This window comes from Filicampus tigris, chromosome 10, assembly GCF_054856515.1.
Source record: "Filicampus tigris isolate MCC_2025a chromosome 10, RoL_Ftig_1.0, whole genome shotgun sequence".
In the NCBI taxonomy this organism is placed as follows: domain Eukaryota; kingdom Metazoa; phylum Chordata; class Actinopteri; order Syngnathiformes; family Syngnathidae; genus Filicampus; species Filicampus tigris.
Genome location: NC_141226.1, coordinates 1,475,040 through 1,489,546, shown reverse-complemented (window position 1 = coordinate 1,489,546; position 14,507 = coordinate 1,475,040). Strand labels below are relative to the sequence as shown.

Here is a 14,507-nt window from a genome sequence, read left to right as displayed (position 1 = left end):
TACGCACAGACAGACATACACGCACACACACACAAGCGGAATCCACCTTACGCACACGCTCACACACATTGAACGATACATATCTTAACACTTCACCGCACAGGCATCATCGTTTAACGTCGTCTTCCAAACGAATATTAATATTTTTTCTAATATCTTGACGAACCCATATCGTCCTCGGCCTCCTATAGGATCGCGATGCCGCTTTCGCTCGATGCAGCAGCACATGTTTGCATTTTAAATGATCGGCTTCTAACTACAATAAGTATTATCAATAATTGTCATCATATCACTATCATCATATTATTGGTACTATTATTATTATCATCGTATTACTTCAACATTCTCTATAGCGCTTTCTATCTCTTTAAGATTACTCCTGCAGGCTTCCAACTATTACCATGGTGCGCACCAAATAAGTTTATTGTATTTATTGGTATACCATTATTAACCCCTTATTTTGGGCCCAAAATTCCACGTATCTCCATCCATTACTTCTCAGACCCCGCGGTTACTCCGTAAGCCAATACAGACGGTCCGTTTGCCGGGTCAAATTTCACGCGGCTTTGAATAGGGCACAATTGATCACCGGTTGCTTCTCCTAGCCTCGGAATCGCACCGGCTCGGACACGACGCAGTCTAAAAGCAACAGAGCCACCAACGACTACTGGCCTCGCCGTCATTACCGTTGTGCCCCTCGTGCCTCAATTATGCCCCGTGCCCGTGCTGTTCCCAAACTTGTACATGGCGGCGCACTCTATTCTCTCTCTGTTCGGCTTCCATTCCCATTCCAATTCTGCACTCATCCGAACTTTTCATGACGTCATCTCTTTTCTCTTTTCACTTCATCTTTTTTCTCTTCATCTCTTTTCTCTTTCCATTCACACCAAAGCTAAGATAGACATCCTGGCCAGGATCTGTAGTCAAATTCTTCCTATGTCGTAATCTCATTCATCTCAAATGTTCTCTCCTTGGAACATTTTTCCACCTCATACGAAATGTCCACGTGCCCTGCAGGACATTTCCAACAACATACCAGATGTTCATTTTCCTCAGAACACCTTCACCTCATCCAAGAATGTCCACATACCCTGCAGGACATCTTCAACAACATTCCAATGTTCATTCCTTAGAACATTTTTCCAATCACACTTCTCATTTCATTTCTTTTCATCTCATTTCTCATCAACTCTCATACAGACATGTCTTTTCCCATTTCACTTGTGCACATTTCTCCCCCGTTTAATATCCTATTTTTATTTGCTCTAGTTATTTTATTCTTACTATTATTTAGTTTCTTATTTAACGAGGGGCTTTTCCCCTTTTTATTATTTATATTTATAACAATAAACTCAGGGAGCGCATTTCCATGATCAACCAGCCATCAGACCCGCTCACACACAGGCTCCTAACTATCTCCTATTTTCCCGCCTGACACCTGACAAAGGAATTAGCTATTCAAGGGCACCCAATGCATATGTAATAATCAAGTTTGAATATTCATCCTGCTCCCCATAAGAAGAGAGACACGAGACGGGAGGAGCGCGCGCCACAGCAACTCGGAGAGCAACTTCTTTTGGCATCAGCTGTATTGGTATCAATAAAATCTTGTTCCCAGTCAACTGAATTGTCAGAGAAGTCTTTTCATCATCAACTCAGCCTGGCCTTGCGTCTGCTCCGGACAAACGCATCGACTGACCCTGCTCAACTGAAGAAAATACACTACATTGTAATGTAAAGTTCTTTGTTACAGCTGTAGCTGTTACAAAATGTGGTATAAAAATAAAGTTGTATTGTATTGTATCGTATAAAACACAACAGTTGAACAATACATCAAAGACGTACAACTAATATGGTATTTCAATTTGGCTTTTCAAAGTGTGCAAATTATTTTGCATTTCTCCAATGAGCTGTCGAGCAACTTCGAGCAAGTAAAACAACATAAAATGTATAAATGTATAAAATTATATATATATATATATATATATATATATATATATATATATATATATATATATATATATATATATATATATATATATATATATATATATATATATATTATTTTGCAATTAATTAATTAAAACATTTTAAGCATTTGACAGCACTATAATATATATATATAAATTGAATCGCAAAATTTTCGCAAAATCTGATATATATATCACATATAATATTATATGGGTCAGCATATGTCATGTTTAAAAGCTATGGGCTATGTAAGTGACAGCCCAATGTTTGGACTATCGCAGTGTCTGTGTCTGATAACAGTTGTGTGAATAGGTTATGATAAACCACACACTCTTCCACAGGTCTATTGCTCTTGCGCGATAAGAGAGAGTAGACCCACCCCTTACGAATGTAGATATTAACTAAGAAGGGGGTATGCTTAATTAACTAAAATCTATGATACAGAAACTCATGTCACAGAGTGGAAATAAATAGTACAACATGATTTAAATTTTGGTATAAATATTAATTTAGCAATTTCTTCATCCTGCATTTACAATTTTACATATTTCTCTCACAATGTAATTGTATAATACTGTAGTCACTTTGTTGCAAAAATATGACAAAGGTAAAGTAGCTTAGGTTAATGATACAAACTGAAGTGGCCCAAATGCGGTGTTTTATCATGTATTTCAAATGTATTCCTTTTAAATTTGCTTCAACTATAAAACGGTTCAGATAATGGATGGATGGATGACAATACAGCAAGCCGTTTGTAAACCAGGCAGATGGATTTTCTTCACTATGACTTGGCTTATTCACTGTACGGATTTGGCTATATCCACTTTACCTGTGGCCTCTTCATGATTTGCCGGCAGATGGGTAACGTCCTTCAGTTACTTTAATCTTGCCTCTATTTTGCAGCCATTCATATCTAGTTCAAAATTACATTCTAATGTCACTGCTTTGCATTCTGTTGATGTTGACCAGTCAGTCAGTTGCTGTCTCACTTATTCGTGGCATTGTATATTGGGTGGTACTAGTAATGTTTTAGTCCCTGCCCCTGTAGCATCGATCTTAATGTCACTTGAGGACAGGGTGACTTGTGATGGTGTTGAGGCAAACAACGAACAAGAAATGAAGGAGATAGCTGTTGCTTTTTATTGGTCTTTCAATTCACATTATCAATCACATCATCACATTGTTTGTGTATTGTGCCAGACGTTTGGATGTGTACTTATTATAATTGTTTTTGCCACTGACACACAGCATGCGTTGTTTCAATGATGTGAACAGTAGTGTGCTTTGAAGCAGCACACAGAATAAATGGCTCACTAAAATTCATAATCATACACACACTAATTTGAAAACAAAGTTAAGTTATATTTCCAAGTAGGTGAACATTGACTAAAGATAGTAAACTTCCCTGACATAGCACCATGATTAAACCAATAATGTTCATTTTGTACACTCAACGACTAGAGATGGACTGGCCGTTCACAAAATTCGGGAAATGTAAAATCCATACCCAAAAAGTTACTATAAAATGTTTCATTGGGCATCTCGGGGAACCGGATTTGGCAGGGAGAACATGTAAATTCCAAACAGAAATGCTCCAATGGAGATTCAAACCCAGACATTCATTTTAGATAAAAGAATGTCTTCTTTGAGCCCATTTTTTTAAGCGAAATGACTTTTATTGATAACACAGATTTCCTTTGAATATTTTTCACACTGCAAACGATGACAGCAGTATCTTCTATTTCGTTCAACAAGTTTTTAAATAGTACTGATTATTAATCGCTAAAGTCCTGTAATAATACCCCCAGTCTTGTTAGATATAATGCATTTTGTTTTTGAAAAAGCAGTAGAGTCTAATTAAGCTATACTTAATTGGAGTCACAATTGGAGTTCAACTTAGAGTTACAGGCAGTTACAGTAAAATGCAGTTTTAGGCAATACTTTGGAGGACAGGTTTTTCCCCAGAATAATTATTGTAGGGCGGCACTGTGGTCGACTGGTTAGCACGTCCGCCTCACAGTTAGGTCGTGGATTCGATCCCAGCCCCGGCCTCCCTGTGTGGAGTTTGCATGTTCTCCCCGTGCCTGCGTGGGTTTTCTCCGGGTACTCCGGTTTCCTCCCACATTCCAAAAACATGCATGGTAAGTTGATTGGACTCTCTAAATTGCCCCTAGGTGTGATTGTGAGTGCGGATGTTTGTCTCTGTGTGCCCTGCGATTGGCTGGGAACCAATTCAGGGTGTCCCCCGCCTACTGCCCAAAGACAGCTGGGATAGGCTCCAGCACGCCCCGCGACCCTTGTGAGGATAAGCGGTATAAAATAATGGATGGATGGATAATTATTGTATTCCATAATTATAAGAAGGATCCATTGAAGCTGCAACCACAGAAAAAAAAAAGGTAGTCTGTCAGGTACAGCAGTTTGTAACTAGCAATAGTTTAAATCCTTTTTGGGAACTGCCATGAGTAAGATTGGGTAAGAGGTGTAATTTATGGATGAAACCAGGTGTTATGAAACAATAATAAGGAAAAAACTGAAATTTAATAATGAAATTTTCAAATCAGAGGGGATAATTTGGACATTTAACAGATCAATTTCCCATTGCTGAGGGAAATTGTTTAAAAAATTCAAGATATGCCCATGCAGGCAGTCTTGTTGAAGGAAAGACACATTCATACCACAAAGCTAATAAAAACCAAATAAATGCCATTCTGTGAAAGGACAAAGAATAAAATGGGTTGAGAAAGTAAAATGATGTAAATCAATGTTTGCCATCTTTATTGAGCCAAGGCACACATTTTACATTAGAATAAAATTGCACACCACCAAACAAAAAAAATCACAAAAAGTGAATAGGCCTAAACAAGTTAATTGTCATCTAATGTAAGAGCATTTTATTATTCTACCTGTCACTATGTAATGCAGGCATAGATAGATAGATAGATAGATAGATAGATATAGATAGATAGATAGATAGATAGATAGATAGATAGATAGATAGATAGATAGATAGATAGATAGATAGATAGATAAATAGATAGATAAATAGATAGATAGATAGATAGATAGATAGATAGATAGATAGATAGATAGATCGATAGATAGATAGATAGATAGATAGATAGATAGATAGATAGATAGATAGATAAATAGATAGATAAATAGATAGATAGATAGATAGATAGATAGATCATTTGTAGTAAATAAATATTTTTCATACCAATTACGTGAAATTGAATAATTTCCCTGATGATCTCTCACGGCACTATAATGAGCCACAGCACATTGTGAAACATTGATATAAATAAGGCCGTATTCATTTGAAGGAGGCGCGGACTTGCCGACCCTTCAAAGGCTGAGGAGGCCGGTAGTTGTCTGCCATGCAGCACTCATCCTCTCCTTTTCCACTGAAAAGCAGGCTGCGGAACATTGCCATCTATGGATGAAGGACGAAGATGGTTTTATTTTCAATATCCAGTAGTTGCAACATATGAATGCATTTCTGACTTGAAAAAGGAATATGGGGTCAGATGAGAAGTGGAACTAGATAATAATATTGACAATAATAGGTAGAAACATTTCATAGGAATTTTGACTGTTAATTGTTGCAAATCCAAAATCCGCATTTGTGAAGAATTAATTGTGAGTCAGGTCTGCTTGGTATGTCAGGAACTGTCAAACTCTGACAGGGGGTCGTAGGGACTGTGTCATGTGGCAGGTGGCTGATGGTGATTGTTTGCACCCAAGCGGCACCGAGTGACAGAATGACTGGCCATTTTTGTGGTGCACGGTAGTGCCTTGAGTTTAATTTGACCATGCATGTGACTAGAATTAATCTCAAATCACCTTTCCTCACTGAAGTGAATAGAAATGCCATTCATTTGTTTCAGCCTCCCAAAAACATCAACAACAAAAATTTCAATGTTCTTTTACTAAGAAAAATAGCACTCAGCTACATTGTACTTTATACGAATATATAGTAATTTAATGAATAGAATTAAAAAGAACTGAACAGTATTTGTATGCATCACTTGAATGGTCATTATGCTGCTGCTGCCTGCCTTGGTCAACTGGGGGCAGTATAAGATAAACAGACATAGGGATATATCGCATACCAGCCTGGCATCAGTGTGGATGATGCCATCATCTACCTCCTCCACACTTCACTCTCCCACCTGGAGAAAGCGGGGAGCACTGTGAGGATCATGTTCTTTGATTTCTCCAGTGCTTTCAACACCATCCAGCCCACCCTACTGGGAGACAAGCTGGAGCGGGCGGGGGTGGCGCACCACCTCACCACATGGATCCAGGACTACCTCACAAACCGGCCACAGTATGTGAGGACACAGGACTGTGTGTCTGACGTGCTCCTCTGCAGCACGGGGGCCCCACAGGGAACTGTCTTGGCTCCCTTCCTGTTCACCCTCTACACCTCGGACTTCAACTACAACACCCCTACCTGTCACCTGCAGAAGTTCTCTGACGACTCTGCGATTGTCGGCCTCATCACAGGCGGAGATGATCGGGAGTACAGAGAACTTACTCAGGGTTTTGTGGACTGGTGCCAGCAGAACCGCCTCCTGATCAATGCGGGGAAATCCAAAGAAATGGTGGTGGATTTCGGTAGGCGCCAGCACTCTTCACCTGCACCAGTGAATATCCGGGGAACAGATGTTGAGAGAGTCTCAACTTACAAGTACCTGGGTGTTCATCTGAACAATAAACTGGACTGGTGCGACAACACAGACGCCCTCTATAGGAAGAGTCAGAGCAGACTCTTCCTACTCAGGAGACTGAGGTCTTTTGGGGTTCAGGGGACACTCCTCAGGAACTTTTATGACTCGGTGGTTGCATCGGTCATCTTCCAGGGAGTGGTCACCTGGGCAGGCGGCGTCTCGGCCCGGGACAAGAAGCGGCTGGACAAACTGGTCAAGAGGGCCGGCTCTGTCCTGGGCTGCTCCCTGGACTCTGTGGACTCGGTGGGGGACAGGAGGATGTTGGCCAAGCTGTCATCAATGCTGGGCAACCCGGACCACCCCCTCCAGGGCACCCTAACAGCACTCCACAGCACCTTCAGTGACAGACTGTTACACCCTCGCTGTGCAAAGGAGAGATTCCGCCGTTCCTTCTTGCCTGCTGCTGTCAGACTCTTTAACAAGAACATTGTGTAGTCTCTACAAACTGGCGGACATTAGTGCAATTGTGCAGTCCTGCACCTGAGCTCATATCGTGCAATACCCAATATTCCCCACTACTGTAATACCGTGCAATACTCAACATTCCCCACTACTGTTAGTCTAGTTTTATTTTTATCCAATGCTGTTCCTTACATTTCACTACAGCACTGCAGCACTGTCACTTAGAGTATTTTTTCCTCTGTACTATGTACAGGCCGAAATGAGTGTTCCTCATATTTTTTATGTAGATGTAGGTTGGTGTGTATACACATGTGTATATACACATGTTACTGCGTATATCTACATAGGTTTGATTCTAAATGTTTGCCGTCAATGTTATACATTAATGGCCACATTATGCCGCCGCCCCTGTGTGACCTATATCTTTGCTACTGTAACAATGAAAATTTCCCCACTGTGGGATCAATAAAGGCATTCTTATTCTTATTCTTATTCTTATTCTTATTTCATATTTAATTTGACAATAAACTTGGACTGGGTGGCATTAAACCTCCTTTTTGAAAAATTGTTCACTATTTGCCAAAGTGGTGTTTTATTGTGAAGGGTGTTGAGTTGAGTTCACTGTCATCATTTTATCTCAAATTGGCGCTCAGAAGTCAAAGCAACAAATCGGCCTAATGACAGCTCACATCTCGAAAAATTCATAAGTCGGGTCACATATATCTCAAGGCACCACTGTGATTTGCTGCTAATGTTCCGCTCTCATGGCCAAATCATTTGCGATATTAAATACATGCAACACTTTTGATCACGTCGAGCTTTTGGAGAACGAACAGATTAATTTCTATATTGGTTAAAAACCGACAGAAACAGAACATCTTCAACAAAATAAAATATTGATTCTGCCTGACAAAGGAGAAAAACAATTGCATTGTGAGTAAAGTAGGCGTTGATCAACTTTCCCTCGCTTTAAATGAAAGAAAGGGTTGAAAGTGTTTTTTTTTTCTGATAAAAAGATGTCTACAAAATCCCCAAACTTTAGGCAGCGGGAGGAAATTATGTGGCCAGGTTGATGAGTAAATCAAAATGTTTTGTGATGTGTTTCTTTTAACTCACACTCTAAATTCCAATACATTCTATTCCTCCACTTTAACAAAATGCTTTACATACTCTTTAATTGTTTTTGTTGAATTTGTTCTATCTCTTTCAATCGTCCTAGAAGGACAGGTTTACATTTTAAGAAAAAAAAGACTGACACCAAGATAAGGATCACTGGCATAGATAGAACAAAAAAAACATCCAGCCATCCATTATCTATACCACTTATCCTCACAAGGGTCGCGTGCGTGCTGGAGCCTATCCCAGCAGTCTTCGGGCAGTAGGTGGGGGACACCCTGAATTGGTTACCAGCCAATCGCAGGGCACAGAGAGACAAGCAAACAACCACACAATCACACCTAGTGGCAATTTAGAGTGTCCAATCAACTTACCATGCATGTTTTTGGAATGTGGGAGGAAACCGGAGTACCCGGAGAAAACCCACATAGGTACGGGGAGAACATGCAAACTCCACACAGGGAGGCCGGAGCCGGATCGAACCCACGACCTCTGAACTGTGAGGCGGATGTGCTAACCAGTCGACCACCGCGCCACCACAAAAAAACCACAATAATAATAATAATAGTGATTAATAGTGTCAAAATAGTGCATTCATTGCGATCAATTAATTACAGCCACAGTTAAAGCATTTTCTTTTAAAATCGCATTAATCAAATTTTTATTCTCAAATTTTACAGTTTCTGTATGATGATGATGAGATCCGTTTTGATGAGTGGAGCTAGTGCTTGAGTTGTTGGGGGGTGTAAAAACAATGGTCAGTGTCACTCCCTGAAGTGGACACTGATTGACTGTCATTGTGTTTGGCATAACTTGATGGACTCCTATTGTATGTGGGAGGGCAAGTTCAGGAGCAGAGAGAAAATGTGAATATGGAGGAGCATGTGAGAGTTGTTTTCCGATGAATGGTAAATTTCAAAAACACCCGATGGCACTATTGATAAAGGAATAGTGATATGCCTTCTTTGTAAGAAGCACTTTGCTTACCAAAGAAGTAGTTCAAGCCTACCACATAAATGCAAAGCAATTATAAAATGTTTTGTCTTACAAAGCACAGCACAAATATATTTGGATATTTGGATATGAGTATATTTCTTGCATAATGGTTTGTTTATTTGAAGTACCTGTGCAGGGCTGACACTTATCTGCTCCTTGAGAACAATCCATGTGACACTCTCCAAAAGAGGTGGTGTGGTCAGAGAGCCATCATAAGTCCAATAGTCCCGAGAACCGGGAAGAAGACTCTCTGCATCAAAGTTAGGAAAGGTGGTCTGCATTCCCTGTAGGTTTCACAGAAGAAATGATGAGGGGGAGAAGGAACAAACAACTATTCTCAGATGATCATACTTTATTGGATAGCTTGTAAGATGGATCATCATCATAATGTTACAGTATGTCATCAGCATGGAAAAACAAATTCCAGGGGTGTTTTCACCTTTGTCTTAATAGAGTCTAAGGCATCCAACACTTTCTGCAGCCTGGGGTTGGCAGCACCAATCTGGAGGATATCAATCCTAGTTAGTATAGTCAAATTTTAGAGCATAGTTAAGTAAATCACCTTCTCACCATTAGTCTATAGTGATTGTGACTGACTGATAATTGCCCATGTTACATCAATGTTGACTTGATCTAGTAGCCCCACCTTGAGTAAGACACCAACCACAGCAAGTCCATCAGGTTGGCTGGCCGCCTCGCCAAAGATGGGATATTTGGTGTTCCAGTGCACCAGGTGAAGCTGGCAAGACAGCAAAAGTGGAAACATTTAACAATTAGATAGTGCAACAATAAAACTATAGTGGAAGAGTAAAGACCTCGCACAGGGTCAATGTACATTAACTCCACTAATTTGATGACAACAATGGCTTACTACCAGAGCTGGGCATTTTACTACAAATTGAGCATCCGTTATTTGTCATCCATCAAGAGCGTGGGTACCCTTCTATCGTCCGTCATTTGCTTTTTTTCCGGTGAGGTCGGGGGGGATGTCGGGGGACAGTCGACGGTGTGCGGGGGGACGAAAATAGTGACAACAATGGGACGGTCCACCTCTAATTTTCAACGGGCATCCGTCGGCGATTACGATTACGACTAAACTTTCACTAGCGCACCCTCCCCCCCAAAACTTTCTCTAGCATTCATCATTCGTCAGCAAAACGGGCGTCCGTCGGTGACGGCTAGACTGACAGGTCCGTCACATAGGCAGGACGCCCAGCTCTGCTTACTACTATTACACAACTACATCTTGCATTAAGCACACAGGCAAACTCAAGATTTCATTGACTGGTGCTTTTCTGGGGTGGGTTTCATCTGTTTCATCTGACGTTTGAGAAAGTAGTATTTTAGATTTTCATTTTAGACAATTAAAACACAAATTTTGCAGTGGTGTAGTTGTGTACAACCTGAGCTCTCTTCCAGCCAGCCAGCCAGCCAAGCCACAAGCAACAACTTTTAACCCTTTTTTAAAATGTACAGTACTATGTTTTTCTGTACCTCACATGGGAACTTGATGCCATTGATCGTGTGCTCAGAACCTCTTTCATCGCTGGCTCCCCAGTGGAAATGAAATTGCTTCAGACGGTATGTTCCAGAAATAGGACCCCCAGTAAGGGCTGTAAGGAAGCAATGTGAATTATGAACAGCGTAACATCACAAATGTTGACAATTTTGTTAAAATGATGATTTTATAATTATTATTTCATTATAAAATATCTGTTTTGTTGATACTGATCTTAATACAAAGTGTACTTTCCCACAAACCGACCAGATAGTGACGCAAAGGAGCAGTGACATCATCAGATGTTGTTATCTGCTGCAGTGCACACAGCAGGGTGGAGGCATAAACAACATAGCCAGCCAGATAAAGGCTTGAACCAATATTTGCACATGTACAGTATGAGTCAATATACAGTATACTAGAAGATGCAGAATTACAGGATATTGCTCAGTCAAATTGTGGATAAGGTTTTCATGAGATTCATTATTTGAATATTTGGACATATTTTGAAAGTAAATTACGATTGTATATAATGAGACATATCTAAATAATTACGTTGGCCACCCAAAAAAATCAAGACATTTGAATGAGAAATGCAAAATAGAAAATTATGATTTGGAATGCTACATATTTGGGTTTTGTATTTTGCACACACAGTCAGAAATAAATATACACATATAGGTGTACAGTATAGCCTACTTCAACTGGATTATGGTTGTGAAGAGTCAGAAACTTACTGGAAGAATCGGCATCATCCGAATAGTCAACCTGGAAGGAGTGTCCATTGTTGAGAATGCCCAAGGAGTTGGATGGGTCATATTTGATTTTCAGAGGCTTTAGAGAGGGTGAAAACTGGGCTTCCTTCAGGACGATGTTGATAGGAGACTGTCTGGGCCCATTGGCTATTGGGAAATTCTCTTCCCATTTGTCAGGACCTATGAAACGTGTTACAAAAAGGAAGTGTAATAATGATGATGATAATAATGATAATAATAATAATAATAATAATAATCACAATAATTATAATAACGATAATAATAATGATAATAACGATAATGTTAATAACAATAATAACAACAATAACAATAATAACAACAACAATAATAAGAACAACAATAATAATAAAATAATAATAATAACAATAATAATAATAATAATAATAATTATTATTATTATTAATAATAATAATGATAATGATAATAATAATAATAATAATTATTATAATGCACACATGATTTCCTCTACTGGACACAACAACTGCACTCACGAAACTGTTTTAACTCACCGTTATTCGGTCCATATCCCCATTTATGAGACATGTCTGCTCCTATGCGATCCCTGTAATTACACGAATGAGTGACAAATAAAAGTGAGTTTGTAGAATAAACAAATGAAGCTGAGAACGATGTTAGACACCGACTGGAGCGGCACAGCGGGTATTTATATAGGCGCCCTGGATCCTCACCCGGGTGGGTTTGGCTTGTTTCTGCAGCTGCGCCTTCATTCTGCAAGCAGGGTGGCTGGATTACGCGATGGTGCGGTCCGAAAAATGCACTTCTGCTTTCTACCATCTCAAGAAATACATGTGCTTTCTAATGCTTCGATCCAACATCGTTTTAGTCTACACGGCTGTGCAGTATTATGTTGGTTTTGGAATGACTGAATTGTTTTGCAGGATCATGTTTGTTTTTCAACGAAGTATGGTCCATCGGATTTCTTTGCAATATCCTGACTTGGAATTTTCTTTCAGCGTTTGCCAGCGTTCACTAATCAAAATCGTCATCCACGTACTTCAATATCAAAGCTCTTCACTGTGACGGTGGAGGATTTCTTACCTGTTATAAATAAATTTCATTACATTGGGTCTAGTCAGCAGGTGGTCGTAATATTGTGACGTAAAGACTGTAGACAACTAAAGCTTTGTATTAGCTTTTAGTTATTTATAAAAAATAAATACTGTAATAAAGGTATGAAGGTAACCTCCATAGATTAAAAAAAATCCTTTTCGTCCCCACTTGTTGGTTTTCCTCAAACTGAGAACATATATAATGAATGGCAATACGACTAGTACGTGACGGTGAATACATCATTAAGTAAAATGTTACATTAACAGCCCCCCTCCCAAAAAAAAAAATAAAATAAAAAATACACTACCTGGTAATAAGAATAGTACGTGACGGTGAATACATCATTTAGTAAAATGTTATAATTCCCCCGCCCCCCAAAAAAACTACCCACCATCCATCGTGTTTTGGTCTCCCCCAACGTACATCTTGAGACAGGTACCCTGTTTGACACATCTTCGTCCTTTTCAAAGTTCAAGAAATATTTCATTTATAAAGTGCACACTCATGAGAGGACCTATCGGATCCCTTAAATGCACTTTATAATAATGCGGACTTGTCATATAAATAGTGCATTGAGATAAGATTTTATGTGGTTTAGCACTATGTACTAAAAAATAAAAATGAACTTAAATTCAAAACTGTCAGTATTGTAAGGTTCACACTGAAAAGGGATGTCTCCTCATAATGTACTAATTCTTCCTTTGTGTCAAACTGCAGTCTTTATTGCTAACTCGGTAATATCAATGGCAGTGTATTCAGTTTTTCAGGGTATGATCTTAATAACTCAGTATGTGTTTGTTTTGTTATTCATTTATAATCCAAATCTGAAGTCCATTATTTGTTCTTCCATCCCTCCCATTCTGACCGTTTCCTTACAACATGAATGTCTTCAGTCATGCTCCAATTAAAAACCACAACCACAGACTGCATTGCAGCCACACTGGTAGGTGTGCCTATAGCCACATCGTCTTTTATACTGACACACCCAGTTAGAATATATTCGTCAAAGTATGGTCACGCATATGCCTTTCTATTTCATGGGTCAATTTGATGTCATCTCCTTTGCTTCCTCCCCAACAACTATGTGCTGCACAATGCATCTGTCACAGTCACTTCTCAAATTTCTAAATGCTCAATTTACATCAGGAGTCAATTCCACGTTGTGACCTTGAAGAGGTGTGGCAGTCTGAAATGCCCAGATTGTCACCTATACTGTAAATATACACTGAAAAGTTGGGGAAATTATTGATAATCTATTGGAAAAAAACATGACAAGGCATGCCCTCACTACAGAAGTCATTTGCTGCCCCCTTGGGGTTTAATAGGAGATTGATAGGACTCATTTTATGGAAATACAATACCCGTGAATGTCACATTATAATGTAAATATTTCTTTTATCAATCTATTCGAGAATATTTTCCTTGATACCTAAGAGCTCCTATCTCAGCTTGAAGTTGGTCAAAAAAAAAAAAATCTAATTCGTTCTTAATGACTGCAGAGCAGAAGTCCCATGCTGGCTATAATCATTAACCAGATGGTATTCAAGGACATTGCTGGTTAAGGCTCTTCTGACAGGATCATCATACATCTACAGAGAAGCTGATATTGCTTTTTAATACTACAATGTGGAGAAATGTACCTGTAAATTGCTGCTTCAACATCATAATGGTGCATGTGATTGGAATCAAGGGAATGCTGTGTCTGCCATTGCCAAGGCAACCCCATGGCCATCTTGAGCAGTGTCCCCACTCCTGTTGTGTTACCACTAGCAATCTTGGCCATTTTAGGACATTATTTTAGAATTCAGTAGGTTTCCCATGTTTTGTTCTTCTTTCTTTTGGCCATGTCTCAACAGGCTGCAAACAACAATTAGTACTGAGTGCATTATTTCACTTACAAACAAATGTATGTTCTTTTATCTATTTTTGACATAACCAACA

At 39.3% G+C, this 14,507-nt stretch overlaps 1 protein-coding gene across 1 annotated transcript; it reads right to left on the bottom strand.

The window, feature by feature from the left end:
* Positions 1-4,723: 4,723 nt before the first annotated feature.
* Positions 4,724-12,167, bottom strand: cahz (carbonic anhydrase). Its single transcript, XM_086043516.1, has 7 exons — positions 12,005-12,167; positions 11,457-11,654; positions 10,716-10,834; positions 9,868-9,960; positions 9,661-9,723; positions 9,350-9,505; positions 4,724-5,407 (listed from the first exon to the last, which is right to left on the bottom strand). The coding sequence occupies exons 1-7, from the start codon at positions 12,036-12,038 to the stop codon at positions 5,288-5,290; spliced, it is 783 nt and encodes a 260-aa protein (XP_085899642.1). The 5' UTR covers positions 12,039-12,167; the 3' UTR covers positions 4,724-5,287.
* Between the last annotated feature and the right edge of the window lie 2,340 nt (positions 12,168-14,507).